Source organism: Budorcas taxicolor, chromosome 20 (assembly GCF_023091745.1).
Source record: "Budorcas taxicolor isolate Tak-1 chromosome 20, Takin1.1, whole genome shotgun sequence".
Lineage (NCBI taxonomy): Eukaryota > Metazoa > Chordata > Mammalia > Artiodactyla > Bovidae > Budorcas > Budorcas taxicolor.
This window is the reverse complement of record NC_068929.1, coordinates 13,703,617-13,720,377: the sequence shown is the minus strand read 5'-3', so window position 1 is coordinate 13,720,377 and position 16,761 is coordinate 13,703,617. Positions and strand designations below refer to the sequence as shown.

At 40.0% G+C, this 16,761-nt stretch overlaps 2 protein-coding genes across 4 annotated transcripts in view; one reads left to right on the top strand and one right to left on the bottom strand.

The window, feature by feature from the left end:
* Positions 1-4,969, top strand: part of NAIP (NLR family apoptosis inhibitory protein) — a 36,973-nt gene extending 32,004 nt beyond the window's left edge. The window contains exons 13-14 of the mRNA XM_052659284.1: positions 2,176-2,340; positions 4,596-4,969. Of these exons, the coding sequence (XP_052515244.1) occupies positions 2,176-2,340; positions 4,596-4,969 (539 nt within the window). The remainder of the gene's footprint in view (positions 1-2,175; positions 2,341-4,595) is intronic.
* Positions 4,970-9,174: 4,205 nt separating this feature from the next.
* The window catches only part of LOC128066113 (survival motor neuron protein), a 30,072-nt gene continuing 22,485 nt past the window's right edge, over positions 9,175-16,761 (bottom strand). The window contains exons 8-10 of one of the 3 annotated variants that reach the window (XR_008201184.1): positions 14,574-14,624; positions 9,482-9,586; positions 9,175-9,217 (exon numbers count right to left, since the gene is read on the bottom strand). Coding sequence is in view for 2 of the 3 variants with exons in the window: in XM_052659197.1 (XP_052515157.1) it covers positions 14,577-14,624 (48 nt within the window). In the remaining variant the exon portion in view is untranslated. Of the gene's footprint in view, positions 9,218-9,481; positions 9,587-9,911; positions 10,238-14,573; positions 14,625-16,761 lie in introns of those variants that run through there. The other 2 variants (XM_052659197.1, XM_052659195.1) reach the window with 2 other exon arrangements.

The window sequence follows — 16,761 nt, the reverse complement described above, 5'->3', positions numbered from 1 at the left end:
TACTTACTCTTGATTCTTTCCCTCCACAAAATCCTTCTATTTTGCATTAGCTATAATAAATTACAATATGTTTTAGCTGCCCTTGGTCATTAGGAGAGAGGGATAGTGCTGCTCAACTTTACGCTCCAAACTCCTTGATTTCACTTTATGTCTTTCAAAGCAATGTTCTTGAAGCAATTCATTTCTTAGAATATGTGTTTCATCATCAGTTCAGTCGCTCAGTCGTGTCCAACTCTTTGCGACCCCATGAACCACAGCACGCCAGTCCTCCCTGTCCATCACCAACTCCCGGAGTCTACCCAAACCCATGTCCATTGAGTCGGTGATGCCATCCAACTATCTCATCCTCTGTCGTCCCCTTCTCCTCCTGCCTTCAGTCTTTCCCAGCATCAGGATCTTTTCAAATAAGTCAGCTCTTCACATCAGGTGGCCTAAGTATTGGAGTTTCAGCTTCAACATCAGTCCTTCCAATGAACAACCAGAGCACTATGCAATTTCATTGCCAGTTATCCATCCCAAACAAGTTAAATGCCTGTTGTTTCAAAATTTTCCAGAATATGGGGAAAACTACCTTTTAAGGTTATGAACACTCTATGTGAACACCTAGACTTAACAAAATGATAACTATAGAAACTACCTTTTCTATTTATTTTTTTATGATTATAATAACAATATATGCTCTGTAAAAATTTCTAACAGGTCTTAGAAGATAAGCGTATTTTTAAAAATTAAGAATTTTTTTTAAACAAAAATGTTTCTGAATTGGACAGCCTTCACTCTAGCAGACAGAAGGGAGCTCTGAGGAGCTGTACAAAATGAAAGATTTTTATAAGCAGAAGGGAGCAGTGACAGGTGATGTAAAGTAGGCAAAAATGCCCATCAGTCATCACAAGGTTACTTTCCTTTAGGCGATGGGGATGGCAGATGCTGATTGATCCATTCCTGATGGACTAGTTTAAGATTCCATTTCTGGGGAGCCAGAACTGAGTCATGGTTTGGTGATATGGAGCTTGTTGTCTTATTTTTAACACAGGAAAATATAAGGATAGTCAGTAGAGATGAGAAGCATATAGCAGGAGTGCTATCAAACTTCAGCACACTTAAGGAGCACCTGGATCTCTTCTTTTTCCCTTCTCCATCTTTTGGAGGCAGCTGTGTGTATACGGGAGGGGCATGGGGGCTGGGGCTGCAGAGGCCAGACCAGGGGCCAAGGGGGTGGCCATTTTCTTCTCCAGGGAGTCTTCCTCGACCCCAGGATTGAACCTGGGTCTCCTGGATTGCAGCTGGATTCTTTACTGTCTGAGCCAATAGGGAAGCCCACAAATACTGAAAGGGGAGGCTAGAAGGAAATTTGAGGTCTTAAATTAGAATTGGAAATACTGGTGTGGACTTGTGGTTTTTAACCTATATAGGTAGTTATGGGCATATCTGTATATCTCACTATACATACGTATATATACATCTCTCAGCTCAGTCAACAGAGAGACTCAAAAGTACCCTAGTAGTAATGAGCATACCAACTACCCAGATCTTGACTTCTAAATATTGGCCTCCCTAAAAGGAACCAGGGTCCTTGGAGAAATAGCTGATGTAAGAACTGGGACAACGAAAGGAAAAGCCTGCTACATTGTTTTATGCTAGGAAGTGTTCAAAACGTGTCCAGGTATGAGGCCGCAGAAGTAGAGAACTTTCTGGGGATCAAGTGATCTAAACTGGACCATGCTCAGGAGGGATCAAAGTGAAAAGACAAGTTATGAGAGTGGTGGATTGTGAGGTTAGTGCGAGAAATCGCTGAGGATGACAGCATCACAGAAAGGAAGGGGGCTAAAAGCATTGAGGAGCCAGCATTAATAGAGAGTCCAGCAGAAGCTTTGGTCTGAAAGAGGAGATCGTTGGGAATTCTTTGACAGCCCCGTGGTTTAAAAACAAGGAAATGGGGAGGGATGTGAAGTTCATTCTGAACTTGTGGACTCCAGGGCAGGAGGCTGACTGGGGAAGGACGGAGGATTGGTTCTCTAGAGGCAGCAATGAAGATCAAGGTGTAGGCTGACCCCTTTCTCCAGCCTCTATGCTACACGGAACCTCCTAAAATGTATAGGGTTTTGACGCTTTGGATTACAATTATTTGGGAACACAGAACATAGTTTTTTTTTTTTTTTTGTCTCTTCTGATTAGCCTATGCTTTAGGTTCTTTAAATAACCTGGAAGAATTGATCCTTCCCACTGGGGATGGGATTCATCAAATGGCCAAACTGATCGTCCAGCAGTGTCAGCATCTTCAGTGTCTCCAAGTTCTCCAGTTTTTCAAGACTTTGGATGATGACAGCGTGGTGGAAATTGGTGAGCTAACCCTCAGATGAACTCAGCCCACATGAAGGCCAGTGATACTACTCAAGCTTTCTGCTGCAAAATGTCTATAAAAACATTTTCCTCTCTAAAAATGTTCAACCCATTTCCCACTTCCTCATTTTCTCTATCATAATGTTCCCTCTCGTGTTCTGTGGATTTTTGGTTCATTCTTTTCAGATTTGGGAGTAAAAGATAGCCTCCTGTTTGAGACTATACAAACCTTCAAGTCCACTCTTAACCCGCAGCATTTCAGACAGCTGGCCACATACCCTCCGTATACTCCTTTTGATAAAAAGAGGAGTCAGTCAGTTCAGTCGCGTCTAACTCTTTGTGAATCCATAACTGCAGCACTCCAGGCCTCCCTGTCCATCGCCAACTCCCAGAGTTTACTCAGACTTATGCCCATCAAGTTGGTGATGCCATCCAGCCATCTCATCCTCTGTCGTCCCCTTCTCCTCCTGCCTTCAATCATTCCCAGCATCAGGGTCTTTTCCAATGAGTCAGTGCATCAGGTGGCCAAAGTATTGGAGTTTCAGCTTCAGCATCAGTCCTTCCAATGAATATTCAGGACTGATTTCCTTTAGGATGGACTGGTTGGATCTCCTTGCAGTCCAAGGGACTCTCAAGAGTCTTCTCCAACACCACAGTTCAAAAGCATCAAGTCTTCGGCTCCCAGCTTTCTTTATAGGCCAACTCTCACATCCATAACGACTGGAAAAACCATAGCTTTGACTAGACGGATCTTTGTTGGCAAAGTAATATCTCTGCTTTTGAATATGCTGTCTAGGTTGGTCATAACTTTTCTTCCAAGGAGCAAGCCTCTTTTAATTTCATGGTTGCAATCCCCATCAGCAGTGATTTTGGAGCCCAGAAAAAATAAAGTCCCTCACTGTTTCCCCATCTATTTGCCATGAAGTGATGGGATCGGATGCCATGATCTGTTTTCTGTATGTTGAGTTTTAAGCTAACTTTTTCACTCTCCTCTTTCACTTTCAAGAGGCTCTGTAGTTCTTCTTCGCTTTCTGCCATAAGGGTGGTGTCATCTGCATCTAAGGTTATTGATATTTCTCCTGGGAATCTTGTGGGATCGGATGCCATGATCTTAGTTTTCTGAATGTTGAGTTTTAAGCTAACTTTTTCACTCTCCTCTTTCACTTTCAAGAGGCTCTGTAGTTCTTCTTCGCTTTCTGCCATAAGGGTGGTGTCATCTGGATCTAAGGTTATTGATATTTCTCCTGGGAATCTTGTGGGATAGGATGCCATGATCTTAGTTTTCTGACTGTTGAGTTTTAAGCTAACTTTTTCACTCTCCTCTTTCACTTTCAAGAGGCTCTCTAGCTCTTCTTTGCTTTCTGCCATAAGGGTGGTGTCATTTGCATCTAAGGTTATTGATATTTCTCCTGGCAATCTTGATTCCAGCTTGTGCTTCATCCAGCCCAGCATATACTTTTTTTTTTAATTGAAAATTAATACACATAAAGAAAAGTACAAAATCTAAGTATACAGCTTAATGGATTTTCAAGTGAACGGTCTTGTTACTTATACTTGGGTAACAATTACTCATTAGGTTACTATAGATTATTACATTACAGAAGCTTCCTTTGTGTCCCTTCTTACACTACATTCCCCCTCCTTCTCAAAGGTGACCACTATACTGCTTTCTTTCACCATAGATTAATTTTACCCATTTTGAAAATATGTCACAGAATCCTACGCAGGATGTTCTCCTGTGCCTTTTTCCCTACACATTTTTCATTTATCTCTGTCTTTGCCTCTAATATCCCCTGGTACTTTCTTTGGATATCATTTGCTTTTTATTTTTGTTCTAAATTCATTCTTTCATTCCTTTTAATATCCTAATGTCCTGAGGTGGATAGTTAGAGCACTAACTTTGGCTTTAGCTCTCTCTCACTAGTGTCATATTTTTATTCAGTTCAAAATATTTTCTAATTTTAGTTGTTCATTTTTTTGCCACACCAGTTATTTAGAGATGTATCACTTTTGTTTTTAATCTATGTTCTTACATTTAAAGTAAAAATATAGTTTTAAAAAATGTAATTTATTAATCTTTACTACTTCAATTAGAAGTAAATCTAATATATTATTTATTTTTTATTAAAATTGGGCATTTTCTATTTTAAGTGATGGTGGGAGAAGAGGTGCGTTCAAATAATCTAGCCTACCAGTATTAAAATTGAAGTCCCTATGATTCTGTTCTCATAAATATTTTGCTTTTGTATTTATAGCCAAGGTAGCAATCAATGGAGGTTTCCAGAAACTCAAGCATCTTGATTTTTCAATGAACCACAAGATTACAGAGGAAGGATACAGAAACTTCTTTCAAACACTGGACAACCTGCCTAACTTGCAAGAGTTAACTATTTCCAGGCATTTCAAAGAATGTATCAAAGTTCAGGCCACAACAGTCAAGTCTTTGAGTCAATGTGTGTTACGGCTGCCAAGCCTCATGAGACTTAACATGTTAAGTTGGCTCCTGGATGCAGAAGACAGCACACTGCTTACTGCCACGATAAAAAAGCACCCTCAGTCTAAACATTTCATCCTTTCCTGGAAATGGATACTGCCATTCTCTCCAATCATTCAGGAAACTATTAGCTAAAATCCACTAAATCAAGAAAATTTTTGTCAATAATTCTAAAAACTGTTGGATAAAATTTTGGATATATTAATTATCCAAAAACTTATTAAATGCTGCATACAAAAGAGTAAAATGCATAAATCATGTAATATAAAAAACCCCAAACAGCCTGCTTACCCATTACTGAGCTTAAGAAACAGAGTATTACCAGTGACTCTGAAGTCCCTAAATGATCCTCCCCAATCAAAGATCAGACCTTTAACCAAATTTACACATCCAACTCTTCATTACTCAGGTCACATAAGGCTTTCAGGCTAACTATGGTAAACAGGTAACAAAGCCACAGGGAGGGGTGGGGAGAATGGTGTATCCATCATAAAGCCACAATATGAAAGGCGTATTCAAGTTATTACAAAATGGCTAATTTAAGGACTGCATCAGTTTCACACATAGGTGCAACAAGAGATATTCCTTAATCCTTGTAGTGTCTGTTTTTGTACATTTAATTTAGTATGGCAGGGTTTATGTATACCTTCTTTTTATCTACTGCAGAAGAAATAGGATTTAGGGCAAATGCTCGTATTCTAGAGGCCTTTGATTCAGCGCTTATTATAGTAGCAGAAAGCATAGTTTAGAATTTAGCATTATTGGAAATTAGCTAAATCTGCATTTTCAAGAATATTAAGTATCAACGTTTTTTTTAGATGTTTGAGAATCCAACATATACATTTATGATGGCCTTAAAATCTTATGTATCCACTTTGCTCAAGAACATATTTTGTCAGTGACTTTATATTATTCAAGGTATGACATCTGATGTCAATGTCTACATCTGTGCCTGTGTCCAAAATTTCACTATTAGTTAATCAGTGGAGTGTTCTGAATGACTAGAAGGCCATTCCAAATTCATAATGCTAGTGTAAGCTGGACAACAACCATTCTCTTATACTAATTTTTATATCTACCACAGAACATAGGTACTGTATATATGGTATGATTCTATTCGTTCAAAAAATATACTCTCACGTCTCTAGATGCATTAAGAATTTCTGCAAAGAATATACAAGAAAAATTTAAAAGCGGAACTATTTTAAATGATTAGAAAAGGGATAGGAAGGCATTCCTTTTTCCTTTTTTCCTTTTCGTACTGTTTTTTGTTTTAGAAGCACCTGTTTTATATTTAAAATATAAAATTAGTTTAGCATTACCACATGAATAACTGCTCTGGAGGGTGAGATTACTAGAAGGTGAGAAGAGCTATCTTCTTGTCTGATTTTATATCTAATACTTTTGTAATCAGAAAGGTTTTAAGTACTGTATCAGAGTCCAACTGGGAGAAAGAAACCACCTAGTAACTTGGGGAGTTTACTATTAAGAGTTATTTACTGTAATAGGCAATTGGAGCAACAAGGATTAGTTAGTATGAAACTGAGGTTTCTAAGATCGACACAGGGAACAGCCTACTGGCTTTTCACATTAGGGTGCAACAGAGCACCCAAAGGACCGACCCCAGGACTGAGCTCTGGACCTCGAGAGAGAAGGCACAGCCGTGGACAACAAAGGCTGGCTAAAGTAAAGAGCTGCAACCCAAGAAGGTATATGGAGCACTTTGCTGAGAAACTTTGGGGGCGCCAGAGGAAGTCTTCCATGTGGGGGTACTAAGTGCTGCTGGCCAAGAGGTACTGCTGAAGCCAGGTGCTGCACAAGGGTGGAGGCCATGTGCTGCAAGTGCCTGCTGGAGAGGTACACTGGACCCAGAAGCAGGCCCTGGCCCCTCCTGTGTCAACAGCAGCCTCTACTGACAAAGCTTTTCACTGTACCTGCTAGCAAGGCAGCGGTATTCACAAGGTCCAGACCCATTACTGCAGAGCAGGCAGTGAAGACGGCTGGATTTGGACATGAAGGCAAGAACGTCAAAGTGGTACAAGTATTACTTATTACATTTCATAGTTCTGACCTAAAGGAAAAAGAACCTAGATAAATTTAAGATTGAGAGCATATGTACATTCAGGTTCATCCTGTCACAGAAAAACTTTCTAAATATCCAAGAAACTGGTATTAATGATGCATTCCAGGGAGAGGGGCAGGATAGCGGACAGGGTAGGGAGGTTTACTTTACATACAATTATTTGAATTCTGCACTATATCCATGTACTATTAAAAATGATACTTAAAAAAAACTAAGGACTCCATGCAAATTATTTGTCCAGAGCTTCTGCTAAGGACTTCCAGTATAAAGCAGGGGGCAGTGGGAATTCCTGGAGGTCCAGTAGTTAGGACTGCTTTCACTGTCAAGGGCCCAAGTTCAATCCCTGCTCCAGGAACTAAGATCTCACAGGACACATAGCAAACCCTCCCGACCCTGGAAAGCAGAGAGCAGCAAAGTATGACCACAGACTACAGACCACGAGCTAAGACTATTTCTTACGTTTTTAGAGGCCCACAAAACTGTCTCCTGCCACCCTGCTTAACCTATATGCTGAGCACATCATGAGAATGCCAGGCTGGATGAGTTACAAGCTAGAATCAAGGTAGGCAGGAGAAACACTGAGAACCTCAGATATGTGGATGATACCCCTCTAGTGGCAGAAAGGGAAGAGGAACTAAAGAGACTCTTGATGAGAGTGAAGGAGGAGAGTGAAAGAGCCTGCTTAAATATTAAAAAAATTCTGATCATGCCATCTGGCCCCACTACTGCATGGCAAATAGAAGGGGAAAAGGTGGAAATTGTGACAGATTTCCTCTTCTTGGGCTCCAGAATCACTGCGGATGGTGACTGCAGCCATGAGATCAGAAAACGATTGCTTCTCGGCAGGAAAGTGATGATAAACCTAGACAGTGTTGACAAGCAGAGACCTCACTCTGCCAACAAAAGTCCGTATAGTCAAGGCTGTGGTCTTCCCAGTGGTCACATCTGGTTGTGAGAGCTGGACTGTAAAGAAGGCAGAGCACCAAAGAATTGGTGCCTTTGAACTGTGGTGCTGGAGAATTCTCCCACTTGCTCAGGCGGAACCCTTGGGAGTCATCCTGGACTCCTTCCAGCTCCACGTGGACTCTACTGGCAGACCCTGAGCTCTCCTTGGGAAATACCCTCAGATCCAAGTCCTACTCAGCCTGCTCTTTCCTGAAACTTCTCATCTATTTTCAACAAAGCAGTCAGAAGCTTTTTTTTTTTTTTTAATTTTTTTTTTTGCCACACCACTCTGCATATGGGATCTTAGTTCCCCAACCAGGGATCAAACCTGTGCCCCATAACGGAAGTGCAGAGTCCTAACCACTGGACCACCAAGGAACTCACCCAGAAGCCTCTTCCTATGCATCTGATCACACAATACCTCTGGTTCAAAAACCTTCCAATGAATTCCTAGCTCCAAGAAATGTTGACAACGTTGCAATGGTCTATATATGACCTGACCCCTGGCTACCTCTCTCACCTCCATTTCTTTCATCTCTCCTTGTTTACTTCCACTCCAGCCAAGCTGGTTTCTTTGCTGTTCTCTGAACATGGTAAACACTCTTGTCTTAGGGCCTCTGCGCCTGTTTCCCAAGCATTTTTTTGCTTGGGAAGTTCTTTCTCTGCATACATGAATGGCTCTCATTTTCTTTGGATCTCTACTCAAATGTCACTTCAGTTAGGAGTTCCCTGTTCTTTTTTTAAAACAGTGTCCCTGCTTCCAATCCCAATCTGCCCAACCCCCTTTCCTATTTCCCTTTTCTCTATGACATGAATCACTATGTGCTACTTTATAAATTTCACTTGTTCACTAGCTAGTTTCCACAACTGAAAGCAGGAACATTCACCTGTGCTGTTCCCAAGCATGTAGAAGAGTGCCTCACACAAAGTCAAATAACTATTTGCTGAAATGAGTTGACTTTCCTGAACGTACAACTACCCTCCAACCGTATTAGGTATTAAGGAAGGTAACATCCGAAACTCTTACAAGGCAAATAAGCTACCTTCAGAACTAAATTTAACCTGGCACATTTTAGGCAATTAATATATTAGGTGCTTGTTATGAAAAATGATGAGACTCTATTTACTCTGTACAAAAAATTCTGTAAAGCTTCCTTATCAATCACTTGAATATTCACTTATGTATTCAACAAACACTAATATGCTAGGCACATGCAGTTAGCCCAAGCAAAACCTCTGCAAGAAACAGCACTTACCGTATTAACATCCCCCGCAGCTAAATGGACTAGGGAGACGCTCAGGCTATGGACACCGGTGCTTTAGACTGGACTAAACCAGTATCATGTTCTGCCTCTCTAGAGAATTTGAACAGAGACTCACATCAGTTCAGTTCAGCCGCTCAGTCGTGTCCGACTCTGCGACCCCATGAGTCGCAGCACGCCAGGCCTCCCCGTCCATCACCCACTCCCGGAGTTCACTCAGACTCACGTCCATCGAGTCCGGGATGCCATCCAGCCATCTTCTCCTCCGTCATCCCCTTCTCCTCCTCTGTCGTCCCCTTCTCCTCCTGCCCCCAATCCCTCCCAGCATCTCTAGAGAATTTGAACAGACAGACTCACATAGATACAGTCAAATGGATGGTAGACGGAACTGCAAGGCGGTGGTGAAGAGAACGGCTTGGGCAATCATGTCAGGCAGTGTATGTGAGGAAGGTGTGGAGGAGGCTAGGAGAGAGGCAGACGGACAAGAAAAGAAGCTGGAGGAGAAGGACAGTACGACTTCTGAGCAACAGAACACAGGCTTAGTTCCCCAGCAGCGAGGCCCAGTCCTCTAACATTCGGCTTCAGAGAGGCTTTCTGCCCTAACCTTGGATTATCAGCAACACTGTTTTATAGTTGGTTGTATTTTTACAATACTATCCTTTACCCAAAAGAGCCTGAGTTGTTCTTTTTACATCTTTCCATTGGCTTCAACTTACCCTATGTACTCCAAAGAAAAGCATTCAGATAGTCAAGTTTTAAAAAAAGTTATTTATTTTTAAAGGCATTAATAAAAAGCTTAACATACTTACTAAGAAAGTTACAATATACAAACGGGCTCAGTTGCAATTTTAACAGATTGACTTTCTGCACTGTATGTGACCTTGAGTTTCTTTTAATCATATTTCCATTGTTCAGTTATTCAAACTGATTATTCCCTTAAAATATCTGTTTATTTAAGCATGAGTCACATGAAACAAGGGGGAATGCAGATGACATGCACCCATCCAAGTGTGCATGAAGAAAATGATGCAACGTTTGTTCACTTCAACCAGGGCACATCAAAATACCGTCTCCTTGGGAGAGAGCTACACCTGAATCTGAAAGACAAAAAACCTAAATACAATCATGAATCTAAACAAAACCTATTTTCATATAAAATCATGAAGAAGAGAAAACAGCAACACCGTCATCAAGGTAAATAAAACTAGAATAAAACAATGTAATACTAATTTCAATCTTTATGGGATAGTTAGGTATTTAAACAAACTGTGAGATTCATTTGAAGGAATAAATAGACAAGAGTATTCTTTAAAAAAATTCTTAAGGACCACTGGTATTTGATTTGTCCTAACAGAATTTAAGACATATTAAAAATAATGATCAAACTTATGTGTTAAAAAGAACAGTAATTAGACCAACACAAATGACATTCTACAATTACAATAAAACCAGAAATTAAACCTAACTACCTAACATTAAAATTTACTAAAAATTTCTAGAATTAAAAACAATTTTGAAATTTGGAGTATCTAGAAAATAAGAATTCTACAGCATCAACTAAATTTTCAGAGAAAAATTTATGGTCCTGAAATATCCATTTTCATAAATAACAGATCGGAAGACATTTTTAAAAACTTCTATGGAAAGCAGAGAGTGGAAATCAATCCTGAGTATACTATCTGGGTCCAATTTTAATTTTTGTGTGTTTTTTTCTTTTTTTATCGGCTGAGTCTTGTCTTAGCTCCCTGATTAGGGACTAAACCCAACCCATAGCAGTGAAAGCACCAAATCCTAATCACTGGACCACCAGGGAGTCCCATTTTTGAGTTTCTTATTCAAGCAGTTCTAACTATTTATAAGGATTCAGGACTCACTCTGAGCGATCTGCCAATGAACAAAGATTAAAAATATAAATAAAAAATTTTAATAAAAAAAAACAAACTATCTTGCAGTTAAGCTGTAACTCTACTGGACTCTTTCATAAATCTACAATGTAGAATCTTAGTGATTTTATTATCCCTTCCTTGAAACATTCTCTTAGTCTTCATCTCAGGATTTAACTCACTGTGGTAGCCAGCCTTCAAGAGTCCCCAGTGATACCTGCCCTTATCTAATCCCCTCCCACTGGCTGTGGGCTGCACTTCTTCAAAAGGATAGAAAAAGGTGAGAGTGATGGTGTGTGATTCAGAGACTAAGTCAGAAAGTGTATGGGGTGCTGCTCACTCTGCACTGGATCACTCACTCTGGAGAAGCCGACTACTGTCTGCTTGTGAGGACTCTCAGGCTGCCTATGGAGGGTCCCAAAGAGCAAGAGAGGCTCCTGACAACAACCATGTGGGTGGGCTTGAAGCAGACGCTCCAGCCCCAGAACTCTGAGATGATTACTGCCTTGAGGCTGATGACTTGCAGTCTTAGGAGAACCACCCACCTCAGCTGCCCTTGCATTTCTGACCCATAGAAACTAGAGATAAATAAATAAATATCTGCTGTTTCAAGGTGCTAAGTTTTAGGATGATTTGTTATGGAGCAACAGATAACACATTCACCCATGACCTCAAGCTGTGCTTAAAAGAAAGAAAAAAAAGACTAAAAATAAGAACATGAAAGGATGGAATCACCGAAAAGGATGATGAAATGAATCATTAGCAGTGAAATAAACATCACTACTACACCATCCTTCAGTATTTTTATTCTGTTGTCCAAAATATCGGATTATCTTTCAAGAAGTGTTAATGGAAGTCTAGAGACACCATCCTTGTAATCTTTTTTTTTCCTCTAAGCTTTTTTGGATCACAGTTGAAAATTCAGACCTTTTCATTTTTCTGTCCATAAAAGCAAAGAGAACAAAATCGACAGAGAGAGTCAGTTCAAAATTATTAAAATGAGGACTTCCCTGGTGGTCCAGTGGTTAAGAATCAGCCTTCCAACGCAGGGGACGTGAGTCCCATCCCTGGTCAGGGAACTCAGATCCCACGTGCTACAGGGCAACTAAGCCCACATGGCGCAACAGCTGAGCCCACACGCCACAGCTAAGACTCGCCGTAGCCTAAACAAATAAATAAAATCAGAAAAGAAGAAGCCGCCTTCCGATTCAGGATATATGGGTTTCCACATGCTGCAGAGCAACGAAGCCTGTGGGCCACAACTACCGAGCCTGTATGCTCTAGGGCCCATGCATCCCAACAGGGTAAGCCACCGCAATGAGAAGTCTGCGCACTGCAGTGAAGAGTGGCCTCTGCTCGCCGCAACTAGAGAAAGCCTGCATGCAGCAATAAACCCAGCACAGCCAAGAGAAAAATGCAAGAAACAGAACTGATGCCTAACCTGTCATGATTGGTCAAAAAATCTGACCTGAAAAATCTCCGAAATCTCACTTCCATTCACTACTTTCTGCTTCTTTGACATTCCATCCAGTCTATGCTCTAAGCCCATCCTAGACTTCAAAACACTGTACCAGATACTGAAGACATGATGGAGAACGGGATCCAGTCCCTTACCTCTAACGATGGAGGAAAGACAAACACACAATAAGGATAATATACAGTGAAAAGCTATGTAACAAATAAGCAGAAAATAGGAAGAGGGGAACCAGCACAGATGGAGAACGCGTAAGAAGGCTGAGTAGCGCCAGGGACGGGGCATCACCTGGGCTAACTAAGGCCTTGACACGCGCTGTCCTAATGCTCCAGTCTGCATGTTCTCTGCCTGGAACACTTCAACCCAATTCACCCCTTGCCTGATCTTTCTATTCACCTTTTTAGACTCCGCACTTAGCTAAAGAGCTTTAATTGAATAAAAACGACTTTAATCGAAGAATGAAATGTAGGCAACTACACAGTTAAGTGTGAGGATTTCTATTATTTTAAAAATACCCCTCCCAGGAATGCATCAATTTGGAAAAGATTTTCCAAATTTGTTTTTTGAAATCTGCTTTTCAAGGTAACATAGAAATATCCACCAAGAATCATAATGTCCATAAAGATTCACAGCACAGAAAGTTACCTTAAGGCTAAGACAGAAGAGAATCAAGCACTATATAAAAGAAGGTATTTACTAATGTTATCAAGACACCAAAAGTTACTGACTGAACTAAAGGAACAGTGACATAGCATACAAACAATCTAACAGAATGTATCAAAACATTAAAAATGTGATGTAAAGTATGGATACATACACCCACACAGGCACAAAATACTGACGACAAACATATCAAAATACAGATGAATATGGACCAAAAGTGTAAAATAAAGGCAAAATGGTTGTCTGAGGAGGCCCTACAAACAGGTGAGAAAAGAGAAGTGAAAGGCAAAGGAGAAAAGGAAAGATATACCCATCTGAACACAGAGTTCCAAAGAATAGCAATGAGAGATAAAAAAGCCCTCTTCAAAAAAGAAAAAAGAAAGCCCTCTTCAGTGATCAATGCAAAGAAACAGAGGAAAACAACTGAATGGGAAAAACTAGAGATCTCTTCAAGAAAATCAGAGATACCAAGGGAACATTTCATGCAAAGACAGGTACAATAAAGGACAGAAACTGTATGGACCTAACAGAAGCAGAAGGCTGAGCACTGAAGAATTGATGCTTTTGAACTGTGGTGTTGGAGAAGACTCTTGAGAGTCCCTTGGACTGCAAGGAGATCAAACCAGTCAATCCTAAAGGAAATCAATCCTAAATATTCACTGGAAGGACTGATGCTGAAGCTCCAATACTTTCGCCACCTGATGCGAAGAACTGACTCACTGAATGCTGGGAAAGAGTAAAGGCTGGAGGAGAAGGGGACAACAGAGGACGAGATGGTTGGATGCATCACTGACTCGACGGACGTGAGTCTGAGCAAGCTCTGGGAGTTTGTGATCGACAGGGAAACCTGGCGCACTACAGTCCATGGATCACAAAGAGTCAGACACTACTGAGCGACTGAACTAAACTGATCCTATACTGTATCGCAAATCAAAAAGTAAGTCTGACTGTCTACAGTGATATAAAGTTTCATCTCTGATTCTAAGGATATCTCTTTAAAAAATTTTTTTTTAAATTTATTTTCTTATTTTTGGCTGTGTCGGGTCTCAGGGCTTAGTCGCCCTGTGGCATCCGGGATCTTAGTTCCCTGACCAGGGGCTGAACCCATATCTCCTGCATTGGAAGGTGTATTCTTAACCACTGGACCACCAGGGAAGCCCCTTAAGGATCTCTTTACTGTAAAGGTATGTTTTCCTTTCCACACCATCAACCAACAAGTATTTGCTGAAAAGATACTTTGACATCATGAAGATTCTAGAGGGGATATAGACCTACCTTTTATCAAACAGTTTTGCATCAAAATGTCTTTAATATTGTTTTACATTAACTTTTTTACTTTTCAACATTTTAATTTTCAAACACATATTTGCCACAAACTATAAAATTCATATAAAAGTAAGATTCACTTTTAAAATGATGGCAGACTTACTCCTTAATTGAAATGTGAGTGCCTTCCTTCTTTTTGACTTTGTTTGAAACCCTGTAAGGAAAATAAAGGAATTTAGAAGAACAGAATACACATTTTATGTAGAAGTAAACATTCTGTTTCACATATTTCATTAATTCTCTTTAATAAAATATCATCAGAAAATAAGTTTATAGCCTTCAAATGTGCTTTTTTTTTAAGATTTTTTTTTTTAATGTGGACCAGTTGTTACAATATTGCTTCTGTTTCTGTTTTGCTTTTTTTGGCCCCTAGGCATGTGGATCAAACCTGCACCCCTTAATTGGAAGGAGAAGTCTTAACCATTGGACCTCTGGGGAAGTCTCTGAAATGTGCTTTAAAGTAAACAATTTGCTCAAGATGTCACGAAGTCTAAAATATACATACAATGTGTCATACTCATTTATTAAAACCATTAAAATATTCTGGCACTAGACAGAAGCATTTTACAAGCGAAGACTGAAATGTTTGCCGCTTTTGCTGGTCTCAAAGCAGAGAGTCCTGCTCCTGTCTTCTGGCCTCGGTGCCTGCTACCTTCCCCTACACACAGACTAACTTTCTATTTCACTACTAATCTCTATCTTTGAGGCCATAAGATGTATTTAAAAGTGATTTGTTAGGGGTGGGAGGGGGGTTCAGGATTGGGAACTCATGTACACCCGTGGCTGATTCATGTCAATGTATGGCAAAACCAATACAGTTTTGTAAAGCAAAATAAAGTAAAAAAAAAAGAAAAAAAAAAGTGATTTGTTAGTAATAAGGACCAAAGTTAGACCCTATGCTATGTTATTTTAATAATATTACCCTCATTTATTTGCATTCAATTAGGATTTTTAGAAAAAGAAAAAGGTATAGGTTAAGAGCTAGACCCAAACCCTCTGTTGCTCATATGGGAACGGGTTAGCAATGGAAAAGTTGTCAAACATGTATGCTTCTGTGGAGCAACAGTTAAAAACAAGCTGAAGGCAACAGTCTCTAAAACACACGTAAGCCATTGGAAAACATGACATTGAATAGTAGCTTCTTCTGTTTAATGGTAAAAATTTCCAAGGGAAAAAAATGCAAGACCTAGGAAATGGGAATTTGTTTCTGAATATGAACCTACGTTTATATTTTAATTTATACAGATACACAAGTAATGCTTCTAAAAGTAAAGATCATTTTCTCTGGAACAAGCTAATCATAGCTTAGTACTGAATTTGTGGCAAATGTACCAGACAAGGCTCCTTTCCCAGGAACTGTTGCTTGAACTGTGGAAAGAAACAGAAATAGCTGCAGTTTGCTGATCAGGACCAGCGTTCAGTCTGTTGGGGACTTCCCTGGTGGTCTAGTTGTTAAGAATTCACCTTGCAATACAGGGACACAGGTTCAATCCCTGGTCTGGAAACTAAGATCTTATGGTGAGGAGCAACTAAGCCTGGTAGCTGCAACTACTGAAGCCTGCATGCTCTGGAGTGGGCAGGCTGCAGTTACTGAGCCTACATACCACAACTTGGAGAGTCTGTGCACCACATGGAAGATCCTGCATGCTGCAACTAAGACCCAACAGAGCCAAATATATAAATTTTAAAAAAATATTTATAAACAACAAAGTCTACTGAAAATCTGCTAGGTTTTAACAACAGTTCAATCAGGTACATGAAATATGAATATTTGAGCACATTTTAACTCACTGTACTCATTTAATGAGTGCTAATTTTCATCTATGTCATCTTTCAAATCAAACGTTAGAACATTCCTACTTTTAAAAAATATGCTTCTTTATTTATTTGGCTGTACTGGGTCTTCATTGTGGCATGAGGGATCTCAGCTGTGGCATGTGAACTCTTTAATTGCTGTGTGGGGGATCTAGTTCCCTGACCAGAGATCGAACCTGGGCCCCCTGAACTGGGGGCATGGAGGATTAGCCACGAGACCACCAGGGAAGTCCCAGAACATTCATATTTTTAACTGCTCTTCAGAGTTATAAAAGATGCAAGCAATACGGTGTATAACTATTTTAAGGCTGTGGAAAAACAGACGTTTTCAAGTTGCACTTGTGGCAATACACATGAAAAGAACTGTGAAAAGTCAATCAATAGTATCAAAAGTTATTAAAATTTTTTTAATTAAAAGTTTATACTTTTTGACCCAATAATGGTACTTCCAGATATCTTACAAAACTAATCTACAA